The sequence below is a fragment of the Culex pipiens genome, chromosome 3, assembly GCF_016801865.2.
Source record: "Culex pipiens pallens isolate TS chromosome 3, TS_CPP_V2, whole genome shotgun sequence".
In the NCBI taxonomy this organism is placed as follows: domain Eukaryota; kingdom Metazoa; phylum Arthropoda; class Insecta; order Diptera; family Culicidae; genus Culex; species Culex pipiens.
In genome coordinates, this window is record NC_068939.1 from 36,113,777 (window position 1) to 36,131,839 (window position 18,063).

At 35.7% G+C, this 18,063-nt stretch overlaps 1 protein-coding gene across 1 annotated transcript in view; it reads right to left on the reverse strand.

Annotated features, from left to right (window-relative positions):
• LOC120418868 (uncharacterized) overlaps window positions 1-16,656 on the reverse strand; it is a 56,153-nt gene extending 39,497 nt beyond the window's left edge. Inside the window, exon 1 of the mRNA XM_039581403.2 lies at window positions 15,957-16,656. Within this exon, the coding sequence (XP_039437337.1) occupies window positions 15,957-15,995 (39 nt within the window). The 5' untranslated portion in view covers window positions 15,996-16,656. The remainder of the gene's footprint in view (window positions 1-15,956) is intronic.
• Between the last annotated feature and the right edge of the window lie 1,407 nt (window positions 16,657-18,063).

Below are 18,063 nucleotides of genomic sequence, written 5' to 3' on the forward strand. Positions count from 1 at the left end.
AGACCTTATTTGGTCAATATTTTTGGCATTTCAGATAAGAAAACGCATTTAAAGCACATTGCAATTATTAGATCATAATTAAAAATCAATTTCAATCAATCAATGAAAATCACATTGAAAATTGAAAAAAGTGACATTTTGGTGTAGCTTTGCTAAGAATCGGTCATGTGTGTCCATCTTTGAAAATAAAAAATATTTTCGAAAAGCTAAGAAATTCTCTACAATTTTCCTTTTTTGAAAAAAAATTACATCCGAATGATTGCTGATCAAAGATGCCAGATTATTTTATGGGAGATCTGTATCTGCAAAAAAAACTGTATTTGATCTGTATCATGCCGAATTTGGAGCCATTGAAAAATAGTTTAATTCTCAAAACACGTATTTTTATTATTATTTTGTTTTCTCAGGAACTAAAAAACAACTTCTGAGCCATACAACGTGAAGGTGCAAAATCTTGTTTTGAAGATATAAAGAAAATCCGAACAAAAAATATTAAAAATCATTTTTTAAAGCAAACTGGAATTTGTAATCAAAAAGCACTCAACTTTTTTTTAAATAAAATGTACCGTTTTCAAGTTAGGCGTCATCCATAAAGTACGTACGCTCTTAGCGGGGAGGGGGGGGGGGGGGTTGCCGTAGGTGTGACAAGATGTGACGAAGGGGGGAGGGGGGTTTACAAGACTGTGACGTCACGCTAGGTTTGTTTATGATTGCATAACATTAATTCTAAATGTACACAATTAAATTAAACTCTCATTTAAAATTTTGGCCAATTTTTGCGTGACATACTTTATGGATGACGCCTTATAGCTGCTTGTAGGTATACATTTTCGATTTCTTTTCTGCTTAAAAGAAAAGCACAAGTGAAAATATATATATATATATATATATATATATATATATATATATATATATATATATATATATATATATATATATATATATATATATATATATATATATATATATATATATATATATATATATATATATATATATATATATATATATATATGAACAGTTGAGAAAATTTCTCTAGAATTTTCTCTCTGGAATTATAAAAATCGGTATTAGTTGCAGTGACACAGCCTCTCCAAGAATACGATTCGATGAAAATGTGTTTTTTTAAGTGTGACCGAATTAGCCTGTAATTTTCAACTGATGATATACCGATTGTCTTTGTTAAAAAAATGATTATTTTTGCAAAATTATCAGATCTATTCAATAAAAATAATTTCAAAATTTTAAATCAAGCAATATTTTTATAAAGGTCTACAAATATGAATGTGGAAAAGTTCAACTGTTCAGAACTCATAATAGTACAAAATAGAATAAACTTTACAGCCCTTTCATTTTAGGGTAGTGCAAAGTAGGCAGTTTTGTCCCTCCAGAAGTTCAGATGGAACTAGTTTCACAAAGGTAGCGCAAACAAAGTGTTTAAGGTAAGGGTGATTCCTTTGTGGACCATCATTCAGTGAGGTACTCCTGGATTTTAGCTCCTGAAAAGTGCTTAAAAAGTGCAAAAATGCCTCAGGGCAAGAAAAAGAGGCGGTCCTCACCAGCAGGATCGGCAGATTTGAAGAAGCTAAAGAATGCCGAAGCGCTACCTGCAAAGCCAGGCAGTTTGAGCAAGGACGCTCAAAAATTTTCTGGAAACCAGTTCGCTACCCTCCTTGTGAACGTGAGCGAGAAGGAAGAATTTGAACGACGGGAAAAGTTGCCACCCATTTTTGTGAAAACATTGTCATCGGATTCCGTGCGAAAGTGGCTGACCGGGTTTATCAAATCTGGTGCTTTACGAGCTTCCATTCGCTTGTGTGCTGATGGACTCAAAATTCTGCTACCTACCAGAAAGGATTACAACTACGTTCGGGATTTCCTGAACAACACAAAGATTGAATACTACAGCCATGACGATCCAGGTAAACGCCCCATGAAACAGGTCCTCCGAGGCCTGTACGACATGGATGTGAGTGTGCTGAAAGAAGAACTCAAAACTCTTAAGTTGAACGTGATCGAAGTCTTCAAGATGACGAGACACAACAAGGACATCAAGTATCGTGATCAACTGTACCTGGTTCATTTCGAGAAAGGATCGACAACGCCGTCTGAGCTGAAAGCAGTTCGGGCAATTTTCAACATCATCGTGACTTGGGAACGTTATCGTCCAGTGCACCGTGACGTGACGCAATGTTTGAACTGCTTGCAGTTTGGGCATGGTGGAAGGAACTGTTTCATTAAGAGTCGTTGTGCAACATGCGGAGGTGAGCACAAAACTCAAGCTTGCGAAACAATCAACGAGAACATCGAAGCGAAATGCTTCAATTGCGGCGGCGACCATTCTACCAAGAATCGAAGCTGCCCAAAACGTGCTGAGTTTGTAAAAATTCGGCAGCAAGCGACGACGAGGCACCAACCAAATCGTCGCAAAACACCACCAACTTTCACGGACGTGGATTTTCCTGCTTTGGCGTCACCAGGAGCAGGATCTACTCGAGTGGTTCCAAATCTGCAGACATTGCCGTTGAATCATCGGCAAAGAGTTGCAGAGCATACAACACCTCCAGGCTTCAGTCAGCAAACGAGGGAAAACCAACCAGCATCAACGGATGAAGGCAGCAGTGACCTGTTTTCACCACAAGAACTTCTGAACATTTTCATTGAGATGACAACAACTCTGCGTGGGTGCAAAACTCGCCAGGAACGAGTAAGAATTCTTGGAGCATTCATCTTAAAATACAGTTCGTAGATAACTCGTTCTAGTGATTTTGAATATTTCAATGGATTTATTTTATTTTAGGTTAGGATTAGCTGTTATATTGATTTTTTTTCTTTTTTACCCAAATGTATTCAATTCAATGCAATAATGTAAAACAATTTGAAGCAAATAAAAAAATGTGATCAGTTAATAATAAAACGAAAAATACAACAAAGATGAAGAGCATTAGGTCATACCACTTATCATGTAAAAAAATGTAATTATTATAAGAATGTTCAATAAAGACATATTTAACTTCAAAAAAAAAGTGTTTAAGGGTCATATGTCAAATTGTTGCTATGAGCTAAAATTAGTTTTTAGTCTGTTTTGAGTGTTTTGAGTCTGATTTCAGTGCAGTACGTACTCAAATATTCGTAGGTATATATTGAGACATGGGATAATCGAATTATGAAAGAAATGTTTTTTAGTTGTTGTTTTTTAAGTCAATTTTGAGTCCGGTTGGTTGCATGGTGAGATCACGGAACAAATTTGAGTCATAGTTTAGATCAATAAACCTAAATTTGAAAAAAGGAATATATTATCGTGATGCGATTATTCGAAAATTTGAACATTCCAGGTAAGAGTTTAGCGAGGACTGGAGTTTGCCTAAAAACTGACTGATTTATGTCAATTTAAAAATTACAGAGTTGAAATGCGGTTGCAACGATCTCGATAATAATCTCCTCAAAAATGCTTCTCATTTTTCAGGAAGTAATAATCTATCAAACCAAACCTTCCATTAGTTCATCAATCTACGCTCAAGTACCCTTTCCTTCCGTCTTGTTGTGGTCCATCCCTCAAATATCTTCCCTTCGAAACATCATCATCAGTGTGTCGTTTGTACCGTCAACAAAAGAAATCGACCTCGGCGGCAACCGAAAACGACACCCGTCACTCATTTTATGCTGCCCGTTCCACCCACCCACTGCTGCCGACATAAAATCGCGATCATACCGCCGTTAGACTAGACGACGTCCAACAATTTCTATGCTAATACCACCCTCATCATCATCATCATCGTCTTTAGCGTGACGAGGTCGGACCACGGTTTGTTTTGTATACTCAATTATGTATAACGTTTCCGATTAAATGCTCTTTTGCTCTTTTTCTTTTGCATTCAATCTTATTTGTCGTTTATTTACTGGTCCAGCTGAGTTTTGTATGTTCCACTTTTGATTTCGATTTTTGGCAAAACTCGTTTCAGTCTCCGCGGGTCGTCTTCGGGGGGTGCACAATTTTGCGTGATAAAGTCTTAAAAAATGCCGGCTATTTTTGCTTTGTTTGTTTTTTTTTTTCGATACACCATGTATTGCGCAATGAACGGCGCCGAATTATGCAGTTTTGCAATGCATGAGGGACAATTTAGATTCGCCGGGTTCGTGGCGGATGAGCGCATCGAAGTCTTCCACGATTGACACTTTGGATGAGTTGCGGCGAAGGAAGTTGCTTATTTTCGTCAGATGAATGAGTTCGATTGCATATTTTTCGTTGAAATGCTGCACTTATCATCAATTCTTAGCTTCTTTTGGCAAGCTTTGGCAAATTTGCGGGTGATAAGTTGGCGTTTGCGTTGGCGTCGGCCAACGTGCTGGTAATGAGCGGGTGTTGCTTTAACAATTGCATCACCCCAAATTGGACCGAAATGGATGTGATGAATTGCCATTTCTTGACCGTTGCAAAGTGCCGCAGTCGCCAGCTGAGCTATCACTCCGTTTGTTGGTCTGTCTGTCAGTAGGTCTCCAACGTGGTGCGAAACAGTAAGTAGGAAATTGAAGGCCTGATGAGCCAAACGAATCGTGAAAACAATCATCGTCGATGAACGAGAAACGATTATCACTCGCTTATCACGGTTGTAAATGGATTCCGCTGAGAAGCGTTCGCTAATTGATGGCATCGATAATTATAATTTTCGAAACTGTACCGATCTCAGACCTACAAGGCAATCATATGTCTCACTTAGAAGGCAAGGATTGTCCCTTGAATGACAAATAAACAGCGATTTAATTGACTTTGACGATTTATTGACTCATAAAGTATGCTTCAATGACAAAAAACAAAATGAAAAATTGAAAACTTTTATATTTTCCACTCTTTTGAAGTGCCGAAACTTTCAAACTCATTGATCATGACATTGAACATAACCTTAATTTTCAAAGAAATGTCAGCGCAATCAAATAAAGGTACGCCTGTTCAAACAGTCAAGAACCAACTCGCTCTGCTCAACCATCGGCGATCGGTTAATCAGCAGAGCGAAAATAGAACTGCACCATCATCATCATGACCGTCACGTCAGTTCAAACCTTAAGTGACTTGGCGCTTTGAACTGGAACTAGCGACCTCTCTGGTAAGATCACTCGCAAAGTGAATTAAATCAAAACAAATTGACCGACCGGAACGTGCACGTACGTCGGATTAGCACTCACACAAGAGGAGGAATTTGCTACTATTAGTGAGGAAATAATTGTGCAACGAATAAATTGCGGGAATCAGTCGGTTGAATGTGTGTAGGTGTTTTATGGATAGGCAGTAGGGTGCCAAGAAAAAAATCCATGCTTATAAAATTAAGTTTTCGCATAAATTTGATTTTTGCAAAAAAAAAACTGCACTCTCGGCCAATGTTGCTCATATTTGGACCAGAGACTGAAAATATTGCAAATAACAATATTCAATATATATGAAGCTGTTTTGAATCATTTTCTCATATTTTGGGCACCCTAATAAGTAGACATTTTGCAACACTTTGCTAGCTGGTTGGTGTAAATGCACTGTGGACATGAAAAACTCGTACAGCAAACTTTACATTTTATAAAGAAACAAATATTTCATTTTATATATTGACATTTCATAGAAAGTGTTAATTTTCCTACTAACTGGGTATCACAGTCATTCTCAAAAGATGCAGTATTCAATTAACACTGCTTTAATATTGAACAACAGTTTCCGCCTAGTTTAAATTCTTTCATCAATGTGTGAAAATTCTATGTAGGAAATTTATTAAGCGATCATTCTATTGCATGCACCAAACACAATAGGTAACAATATAATACACAACACATATAAAACTGTAAACTGAAGCGCTTTGTACGGTATGACCACGCATCCTTCCTCTCCTGTAGATTCTGTGAAATGTGATCCGTTCTCAGAATCCTCTCTGCGCTAAACACAATGCAGTAGGGCTGTCCGCTTGAATTTTAGCAGTACAATTTCGGGTGTTCTCGGATATACTGCAATTATTGATGATGACAAGTAAAGTGCTTGGGCGTAATCCAATCACAATACATTCCAGCATGCTTTCATCGGACTGGCTACGTTTGTGTTAGATTAGATCAGTGTTGCGATTTTGAGCGCTCATCCGCTCATGAGCGAGAAATTTTCGCTCATTCGTGAGGAGGAGCGCTACGCGAGCGAGCTCACGTTTGCTCGTGATCATGTTTGCTCATTTATTTTATGAGCGCAAATGCTCATTGCTCGCGCTCGCGCTCATTTTTGCTCATTCAGCAAAATGAGCGGTATATTTTTTACCTGTAACGGGTAAGCGATAATAAATTTTTTTTCACCAGAGTATCGAGGTTGTTTTTTTAAATGGAGGCTGGAATAGGCTAATCCTCATAACATTGGATGAAGATATTTTTCATATTTTTTGTTATGAAGCTTGTTTTCAAGTCAGAGTTAAGATGTTTAATTCTGCACACAGTAAAACAAATCATGGTAATATTACATCTGAGAAGGGGCAGATCTTTTATGTCACAAAAATGTGTAATTTTACTATTCTGGTGAAATGCCATATTTTCAGTCTTTCTTGAGGTAAAATTACAACATTAATGAGGTGATATTCAACCATCCTAATTTAAGCTATTTTTAACTGAGCAGTAATAATCCGATTAATAAAAATCAAGATGATGGAATAGTAACACGTGAAAGTGCACTATTTATTAAAGTAAGTAGTAAGTAGTAAGGAACACAAAAATGTATTCTTGGTAATAAACTACTTTATGTTTTCAAAGCTTGGGCACCTCATCTTGTTTAATCGATTATTTGTAAATAATTTTGCATCATAAATGTCAAATATGTGTCTTAGATTAATTTTACATCAACTATCTTATTCATATGCTAATGTTGTTCCAAATAAATAAATGAGAAATGAGCGTGCTCAGACGTTAAGACATGTTTTAATAAAAAAAACGATTGCCATCCTGTTAACAGCTTATTCAGCACAGAAAAATTCCGTTCCTTGAAAGTTTATCCTAAATTTGAAAGTTAAATAAGCTAAAAAGAGTGTCTGGAATTCTCAGCAAATTAAGACACCTTAATTACGAATCAGCCATTTTTCATTTATCGGGAATTTAATCAAGACTAGTTTTCTTAAATATCAAACTCTGAAAAAATTATAAGCTGACAACATTAGATGTGTTCATGGCTCTTTTTCGCGATGAAATTATCTTCAAAGTGGCAATCCAATAGTCCTGTGCCAGATTCATCAACAATACTAAAAATCTACCTACTTTACTGATGAGCGCTCATTGAGCGCGAGCGCATGCGATGAGCATGAGCGAGACCGAGCTACCAGTTAAGTCCTCATGCTCATGAATGGGCGAGCACGACTGAGCCAGAAGCTCGCTCATTAGATTAACGCTGGAACGTTTTTTTGACGCGCGAAAAAAAACTATGTTGTTGATCGCAAAAATTACAGATATGATCAAGTTGAGTTTTGCAAAGATCTAGGATCATCTAGACACCCTAACAAATCACTATAAAAAAGAATCGTCAAGATTGGGTGAGTTATGCCCGGGAACCAGCGAGTTGAAGTTACCGTTCCAACTTTTTTGGAGCATTGGGCGTTGGAATGTTAAATAAGATTTATTTATGAGTAAACAAAATTTGATTCATAAACCTAAAACAATAATTAATATGTGGTATATGAGAAAAGTTCTTTATTTTTGAATTCTATATCTAATATTTACAGTGATTAATTATCTAGGTTTTCGCAAAATGTAAGTTCGTTGAAAATATTTTTCAAAGTATATTCCTTCTAAATTGGTCCAAGAAATTAGGTTTTTTCAATTCTTAAAAAAAATCAAACTAACTGTAAAAATCTGAATTGCATTATCTTCCAAATAGTTTTGTTTTATGCAAAAAATTCAATTGAAAATTACTCATTTTTTGAGTAAGTGTAACGTTTTTAAGTTTAAGCCATTTTCTTGTATTATTTTTTTTATGCAGTTTAATAATATTTTATGAAACCAGCACTAAAAAAAATATTCAAAAGCATAAACAAATTCTACTGTCTGTTCTCAGTGTCATTTAAAAACCTAAAAGAAACAGTTGCTTTAGACCACCCAAAAAATTTTTCGACGGACTCAGCAAAATGTCAAGAAAGAGCCTTACTTACTTGGTGCCAAATATCTAACTTGCCGATTTTTGCCTTCCTCACTGAGGTAAGGCTATAATCCTGCTCTAAAATTGAACTTTTTATTTAAAGCTCGAAAACCCACATTGATGTATACATATCGACTCAGAATCTAAAACTGAACAAATGTCTGTGTGTATGTGTGTGTGTATGTGTGTGTGTATGTGTGTGTGTGTATGTGTGTGGGTATGTGTGTGTATGTGACCAATAATGTCACTCAGTTTTCTAAGCACTGGCTGAACCGATTTTGACCAAACCAGTCGCATTCGACTTGGTTTAGGGTCCCATACGGTGCTATTGAATTGTTTGAAGTTTCAATAAGTAGTTCAAAAGTTGTGTATAAAAATGTGTTTTCGCATTTTTTTGGATGTTGAATAAATGGCAGTAAACTGAACCAAACATCATCATGTTATACATCGTTAGTTAGGTAATGGAAAGACCTTTCCAACGAGTCCACAACATTGAAGATCTGGCAACCCTGTCTCGAGTTACGACCACTTAAGTGATATTTATGTACTTTTTTGTAGCCGGATCTCACTTAAATGTATGTAAACGATGTCCGGATCCATCATCCGACCCATCATTGGTAAGGTAATTGAAAGACCTTTCCAACGAGTCCAAAACATTAAAGATCTGGCAACCATGTCTCGAGTTCTGACCACTTAAGTGATATTTATGTACTTTTTTGTAGCCGGATCTCACTTAAATGTATGTAAACAATGTCCGGATCCATCATCCGACCCATCGTTGAATAAATAGTCGAAAAACCTATCCAACGAGTCTTAAACATTGAAGATCTGGCAACCCTGTCTCGAGTTCTGACCACTTAAGTGATATTTATGTACTTTTTTTGTAGCCGGATCTCACTTAAATGTATGTAAACAATGTCCGGATCCATCATCCGACCCATCGTTGGTTAGGTAATCAAAAGACCTTTCCAACGAGTCAAAAACATTGACGATCTGGCAACCCTGTATCAAGCTATGACCACTTATGATGCCACTTATGAGCCCTTGAGTGATATGTGTGTTTTTTTGGACCAAATTTGTGTCCAAACCCATCATATCACATATCACCCATTGTTGGAAAAGAGTGAGGAAGGCACCAACCACATAGGTGGATTAAGTTATTTTTTTTATCTTGAATTTGTTCTAGGAATCCCGCTGTGCGGTTATTTTTTCAATATCTTAAAACTGTTGATTTTTTATTAGGATGATTTAACAAGGTAGTACTGATATAAAACTCTCTGTGCTTTTCTGAGCAAACATTTTTAAATTACATATCACAAGTAAAAATGGAATCTTGAAAATTTGGTTGATAAATATTATTTAGTAAATTTTCCTAAAAAATAATAACAAATGTTTAAACAGAAACTGATGAAAATTTATCACGTAACGCAATAAATAGGATTTTTAGACCCCCTTTCCCCCTCGTAACAAAATTTCCATACAAGTTTTTAAAAAAATGTATGAAGCGTAACACGGCCTTCGACACCCCCCTCCCCCCAATTGCGTTACGTAATAAAAGAACGCTCCCTTTTTTGTTTTTCACATGGATGTTTGGCATAAAATTCCAGCCAAAAAGTGTGTTTCGGAATTGCAAAAAATGTTGTTAGCAACTCGTTGCAAAACCTGATTTTTTCAGCACTCGTCGTCAGACAACGAATTATCTAAAGTGCTACTAAATTAAAAATGTTTTTGTTCCACAGCAACAAAAATATCACCACAGTACACGGATAGAAATCTTGTAACCCAATACAGTTACTCTATGTTGTTGAATTTGTAAACATTGAAATGTTTCACACATCGGCAAAAAAATTGGATTTGAAATGTTTTTAAAATTGACAAAATTGTTGTTCAAAATCGAAAAAAAGTTGACGATTTTGGAAACATTTCAATGATTACCAATTCGACAACATCGAGTTACCGGATCAGCTTACAGGATTTCTATCCGTGTAGAGTTTAAGATGAGGAAACAATCCCAAACCAGCTGTAACTAATAAAATGCACTTCCACAACGTTTTAGTGGCTAAGTTTATCACGGCAGATGAGCACGATGCCTCTGGAATGTAGCTAAGCAGAGCTAATCCGTCCGTACATGGCTTGATTTTTTTTCCTTTTCATGGTCCGTTGACTTGCACTGCCAGCGATACTAAGGCTCAAGGTCGACCAGATTTATTGCTCTATCACCCCTCATGACGGGCAATTCTGTTCGGCCATCACCAAGGTCGGAAAAATGGCTCACCTGCCTTTAACGGGGTAGTAGTACAGCAAACCAACACGGTGGTCAACAGGGCCGTTATTGCTGTCGGCTTCTTGTTGTACCTTCGGCACCTTCATGAATGGTTGAAACAGTTGAATAGGCGAATGCATTTCAACAATTGTGTACCTCCTCGCGTAATACATGTAATCGAGCAAGTGTTTGTGAAATGTTTACCCGATTTATGGGGCTGACCTACGAAGATGGTCATTGGGCCAGCAAAATGCCTTCGCGCGCAGCTCGAAGCGTACGCAAATTTAAGTCATTAGGGTCGATTTATTTCGGCGTTTCTTGGCTCAAATGCGGCAGTGGCGTGTTTTGGCCAACGTTGAACACCGTCAAGCAACACCTTTTCACCGACTGTGGCCAAGAGGCCGAAAAAAAAGGTTTGGAAAATGTACCCGGCGAAGAGGAAAATCGATGTAAAATCTTGTTATACAACTAGTTCATCGAGCACGTGTACGACCAGACCGGGTCTAATTTTTTTTCGCGCTCGAGTCAGGAAATGTGCCCACCCTGTTGCACTGTGCGGCAGAGGGTGGTACTGGAGTGCCGCGGAGAAGTAAAACCATGGGAAAAACAAGTGCACACGACAACCGACGACGGTTTAAACCGGCGGCGCATGTTGAAGACAAAATAGGCCTTACGCATGAATGCATCATCGCGAAATGCAGTTTGCAGAGTTTGACGTGCGTAACCACCAACAGTTGTTGGTGGGGAAAGGTGAGAAGAGCCGCCTGGCTGACTTTTGAATGAAAATTGCATATATGCAGTGATAAAGATCAGTTGGAACTGGATGGGCTTTATGTTTACGATTATTTGGAAGTTGCTGCGAAGGAAAGGAGGTGAGCTTTGGGTTGTTTCACTGATTGCATTTTTGCGGGAAGTTCACATTGTTATTTTCGTGTTGTGTTTAAATGAGTGTTTGTTTTGATTTTTCCGCTGTTGATAATAAGCTCTTTTCAGTAATAAAACATCAGACTATCTCTTCTTGATGAAAACAGCAATTTTTTTTTCCTTAAAATTATTCAATAGTATATAATCTTATTCTTTTTGGAAACTTTTTTTTTGTGACATTCATATCTTGTAAACTGGTTGTTGCACCAAGTGTAGATTGATCAAAGACATGCAATTTTTTTGCGAATCATCAATTTGAATAATGTTAGGTTTCAAAAAAAAACGTCAGCTGTGCTTTTTACAAGGAATTATTATTTGAAGCACAATACGTGAAATTCATCCCTCATATTCGGAACAGTTTACAGATCGGCCAATGTTCAAAAAATCATAGCAAATCGATAACTGAACTTAATAATTCGCTATTACCTTCATTTGAAAGCATTTCTTGCGATTTTTCGAATGCTTTATCGAACAACTGAAAATTTTAACTTTTATATCTAGTTTTTGAAGAAAAACTTTGACTTTTGAATTCCACAAATTCGGAAAACTTTTTTCAAACGGATGTAAACAAACTTTAGTTTTCTCCATGAGTACATAATTTTTACATAATAATGACTTCACGCATTGAAACCAAAGAACCTCAAGCTTAGTTATAGTTATATGTTTTATGAATGGTTTGATAACCTTTTTTGTGAATATATCAGTTAAATTCAGGTGTTCCACAATTGTGGGAGACACAATAACATCCCAAAATTATGCAACAGACAATTTGGAGGCAGTGTTTTGCTGCTCAGGATAAAATAGTCTTGAAATGTAGTTTTTTTGTTCAAAAATTACTACTTTTACTAGTGAAATAGCTAGAGAATGTCCAAATAAAGGTACTAAAATAGCAGGGTCGACAGAGAAGATGCATTTGGCATGCTATTGCGAAATTATCACAAAAGTGTTCTGAATTTGTGGGTGTTCCAAATATGTGGGATGACTGTAACTTCAAATCAATTTTTTGCAATTCCGTCGTGAAACTAATTACTTTTCCTGTCATTCTTGAACGACGAAATAGCCTACTTTGCTGTACCCAAAATAACAGAATCGAATAGCAACACTTTTCAAAATAAATGCTGAAAAGTTCTACTTTTCAGCACTCAAATAGGTGCTGAAAAGTTGAACTTTTCAGCACTTTTTTTAAAAAGTAACACTTTTCAACATTTTTTTTGATTTAAACAATTTATTGACAAAATACATGAAAATTCGACTTAAAATTTCACTCAATGAGTGTTTTTTGAAATTGCAAAAAATGTTGTATGGAACTCGTTGCAAAACTTGAATTTTTTCAGCACTCTTCGTATTTATCCAACTCGGTGAACCTCGTTGGATAAATGTACGACTCGTGCTGAAAAAATCCTCTTTTTGCAACTTGTTGCATAAACTACTATTTCAGTAAAAACTGCTACAATGATTGTTAACTACGGTTATGTATGTAAATAATCAAATAGAACACATTCAGAATATAAACTAAGAGTGGTTCTGTACGATTTCGCAAATCGCCATTTCTTTGCTATTTTGATTTGGATGAAAGTTTGTTTTTGCATTCGGTATGTCAAAAGAAGTAATCTTGGATCATTAGTTTTTCCAGACAGGTCTTCATACAAATTTGGATTTATTTTTCTCATAAAAAATGGGTAGCAGAAAAATTTTCTGATCGATATGGACTTTTCAGAAAAATATAGTTATTTGGATTAGAATCCCATTTTTTTAAGTTAAGTTTTTATGACATTAAGATGAATTCCCAAAATACATACTTTGTAATTTCTAAAATTAAAAAGACCTCATATGAGCAATGCAGGAGATACGAATAATTAAAAAAAAAATAAAAACATTTGCAAAATTGGATTTCGAATCAAAAAGTACTTAAAAATACTATACAAAATGTACCGTACTGACACCAATTTAGGTTTTTGTCAAAATTGAAAGTTTTGCGAGATTTTCTGAACTATGTGTGTGTGTGTGTGTGGTCCAATCCAATACCCGCTGGCCGGCAGCGAAATTATGGGAAAGTATAATTTGTATCAGTCTTGGGTTATGCTGATACATGTTATCTCAGTCCCGGGTATTAGGTGGTGACAGCCCTCGCGCTGCTTCCAATGACCCGTTTCAGAATGACAGAGATTTTCTGAACTATGCAATAAAAATATTAAAAAAAAAATCTATAAGTTGTTCTAAAAAATTAAATAAGGAAAATTATCTATTTTCAAACATTTACAAAAGTTAATCCTGATTTTCCAACTTTGATTTAATTTTTATTGAAAATATCAGATTTTCAACATTGAAAATCGAACCAATAGTTCCTGAGATATCGGCAGTTGAAAATGACGACTAAGTAAGTGGCACTCAGAGAAATTCATTTTTTCAAAGTTCTAGATAAAAAAATATGGGAAGGTTTTTCAGATTTTCAATAAAAATTTTTTTTTGGTGTGCTTATCTTTTCAAGAATTATCAATGAAAAAATCGATAATAAATAGCTATAACTTGAGGGGACTACATAAAAAAATGTTGAGTTCTTTCGATAGCAAGCTCGATAAATTTGATTTTTGATGATTTTTAATAATTTGTTGTTTAGATTTTCGATATATTTTTTAATTCATGTCTCCTAAACCAGATTTTGCATCATCACGCACTAAGGCTCAAATGATGTCTTTTTCAGTACCCTTAAACATAAAAAAAAATGGAAAAACCAAAAGTTAAATTAAAAATCGTTTTTTCCGTGTACCATTTGTTTCTCAAGTCGACGTCGTCGTGCTATCTTTTCGCACCCGCCATTTTGACGTTCCGAGAAAAACGCGTTTTAATGTTTGACCTTCAATAAACAAAAACTAGAGCACGCAATGTAAACAATAACAAACACGTTTTGTTTGGCTGACCGTTCTGTGCATTGTCCCAAAGTTTAGTTGAAGTTGGTAACCGGAGTTATAATTACAAATGTTTATAGTATTCTAAGTTGTACGTGCGTCAAACGCGTTCTGACCTGAAATCCCTTTGGCCAGTTGTCGCACTTACATCAATTTTCAGGGAGTGACAAGATAGCACGACGAGATTGAAACTTCTTTCATATGTTAAGTGACAAAAATGCACGGAGTTTTTTTCGGTTTGTATTGAATATCTCAGGATTGAAATCGAATTTTGGGGATCTGTGAAGGTCAAAAGGTGATGCATTGTGAGCTGCACAAAATGGCGTTCTTAACTCAATTTGGCCCAAAATGCACGTACGACAAGTTAGCACGACGGCGACGAAGTATTAACCAACAATTTTGCCAAATGCATCGATAAGAAAATACCTTCTCAGGATACAGAATTTCATACATTTACATACTCATTCTGTCCGACCAACTGCATGGAGTAAAAATTTAAAACTTGCGAAATTGTTGATGACATCCACATTTTTAATTTGAAGGACACAGATTGGAAGAAGACGTGACACTTCAGAAAAAAATTGCATGCATTAAGGCCGCTGCAATTTTTTTTTAGTTTATGTTGAGTAAGGGGCAAAAGAAAAAAAAAAAAACAAAAAAAATAATCACAAGCCATGGTACTAAGGTTTCAATGATTTTTTTTAAATGCATTTTATTCCTGCCCAGTTGTTTTACAATCATTAGTTTTTGAAATACCCAAGGAAATATCGAAGAATATGTTTTTTCGCTAAAAAAAAAACTTAAAGTGGAATTCCGCAAAAATTTAAAATATTTTTGATCGACATGCTAAATATGATTATGAACGGAGGAAATGCATTTCAAATTGTTTTCAGTTAGTTAAACTTCTATTTCCATTAAAAATTTCAAGTCTGTGAAAAAAAAATGTTTTTTGCCCTCCGAATTTTTGGACCGATTAAAAAGATGGAGGGGGGGGGGGGGGGGGTGACATGAATTTAAAAAATATTTGAAACGGCCTTATTGACATTTCACAAAATTACGAGTCGCATTAAATTCAGTAGGAGTAAAAGCTGAAATCGCATAATTTTCAATAATTGCATATGGGAGATTTTGATGGAGTCAGAGTGTGAGTCAGTGGAAAGCTGAAGTCGTAGTAGTTAGGTATCCGACGTTGTTAAGTTATTAGAAGCCAGAGTCGGAGATATAATTTAATGACAATAAAATTTAGCTTTAATTTAATAGATTTGAAATTTTAGAATAATTGTGATGTCCTATTCTAATTAGAGTCAAAGGAATAAAACTATTTAAAAACTCTTCAACATATTTCACTTCAATTTGCAAGGCAAATGATCTTGAAAAGACGTTAAAAAAACACAGTTTTAAAATTTACACCTGTTCACGCATATTAACCACAACACCCGTTACCATCGACAATTTGTTACGTTTCGTTACAAATGTCAATTAATCAAACCGTGCCGTCCTTAATGGTCGTGTACAAATAAACCGTGCATTGTTTATTGCGCAATACCCAACGTCGTCGCCGCAACCGCACGTTAGGTTCATCGTCTTCGGAAAGACCCATTTTCCGTTCGACAAAACGCGCGCGTTGCGCGAAGAAAATTCCCATCAGCTTAATTATTCTGCAACGTGCGCGTCGGCTATTAGTAATTTCATACTAAATTAATTTGCACACTCGCGCGTCAAAACTTACCAGGTAGAAGCCAAACAGCAGTATGAAAATGCTTCCCATTTTTTTTGAGGGGCCGGTTAGCGGGTGTAACTATACTTTTGATTCAAGCAACTACTAAGCTTTTGCAGGTCCCTTTTTGAGGAAAAACCGGTCGGAAAATGTTGCGCTCGCTGCCTTCTTCTGCTGCTACAGTGTGCTTCCAATTTGATTAAAAACTGACGGGGCGACGACGTCCAACGGGGGTGTTGTTTGAACAAGCCCCAGAGAAAGGAACGGAACTTCAAGGAAATTTGCCTCTTCACAGTCGATTTGATCCAGACGGCGATGTAGGTGGTGGCGCCGGCAGTGGTTCGATACACTTATGATCACTTTTCTTTTTCGGGTAATTATTCACAGGTGCATAAATTACAAGGCACGTGCACGTCATCTGGGCTTGAGACCATCGATTTCCTGTTATTAATGCGTTACATCACTTTATTCACCCTTACTCAACTAGTCATATTTGTACACCAAATAATTTTCAATTAGAATAAATAATAATTTTTCTTAACAAAATTCAAATTTCCCAACTATTCCGAAAGTCACACAGCTCGAGCACTCGCGCGCAAATTTTCCTGAACCAGAATTTCCCGGGGCATTTGCCTTAGCCAAGGATCGTGAACCCCCCGATGAATACGTTTGGTTCGACTGCTGGCCAAAGTGCCACTGACTGGTGAACGTCAGCTGCGCGCGCAATTTTCCCGACTCTTTCGCAAAGAAGGCGCTGCTGCTGCGACGACGACGACGACGCAGGTGAGTTACTACGAAAGGGGTTGGCAGGGCGCGTGGTCGTGAGTGCCCATTGGAGTAACACGTTGAGATTTCTCTCTTTAAAAGATTGTCAGTTTTGTTTATCCAAAATATGTTAGGTGTACTTTAAGTTATGACTATTTTTAATTTAAAATCATCTCAAATTGTACATATGGCATTTTTAATATGCTGTAATTAAAATGCACTAAAATAAAATATCTGAAAGTGTGATCTTTTATATAAAGAAATCTAACAGCATTAAACTTATGTTGTTTGAATATCCGATTCAAACAGCATTTCTGCTAAATTTTAAACTCTACCAGTATTCTCTAAATCATTTTTTTTAATCTAGTTCAAGAGGTCATTTTGAGTAACTAAGAGTTACTTGAGTTCTAGGATAAACATAACCTTTCTTGTTTATGTTTTGCTGCATTCCATTAAAAAAGAGGCGAGAAATTATCTTCGACTGATTTTTTTAACATTGAAAATAGGACCATAAGTAGCTGAAAAAAGTGGAATTTACGAAAGAGTTTTACAATTAACTTTCATTTTTCTACTTGCGCTATCTCGGCAACTATCGGACGATTCTCAAGATAAGGTGTAACGCAGGCCTGCCAAACGTCCGGCCCGTGAAGCCATTTTATCCGGCCCGTGACAGCTTTTCAAAATAGTTCTATGACCGGCCCTTAAGGCTCGTGAAATGTTTAATAAATTAATTGAGTATCTAAACTAAATTGAAAAAATAAATAAGATTGAGAAAAAAATCAAATAATATCACACAAATGTTATTAGAAACATTTTACACTTTTTTAATTACTTTTGCATTAAAATGGTTTTTTTTTTTCAAAGTATTATTTGGGTTTCGTCTCTGTTTAAAAAAAAAATGTTTCAAATTAAAACATTCTTTATGTTTGAATTTAATTTTAATCATTATCATTATCAAATATTCATTAAATTGAAAACTGGCGCAAGAATACCAATTTCGTAATAATATGAAATATGTATATGAAAAAACTTGGATTGTTGGCTAAAAATACACAAAACTAAAACTAAATTTATATATCATTCAGCTTGTACTGTGTTTACTTTAAATTGAAATTTTATTTATTGAAGAACTATATTGAAATTGTTTTTAAATAAGTAAGCAAAAAATAATGTATTTTTTCAGAACAACTTTTCAGTGATAGAGTTTTATTTTAAACTTTATCAACTTTATTAAAAAAACAACTCTATTGAAAACAAAGACCACTGCCAATATTTCTAAAATACTAGATTTTTTAAATTTTGTGTGTGTTTAAAACAACTCAAAAAGTGTTTTTTTAAAGGAGATTTGAATCCA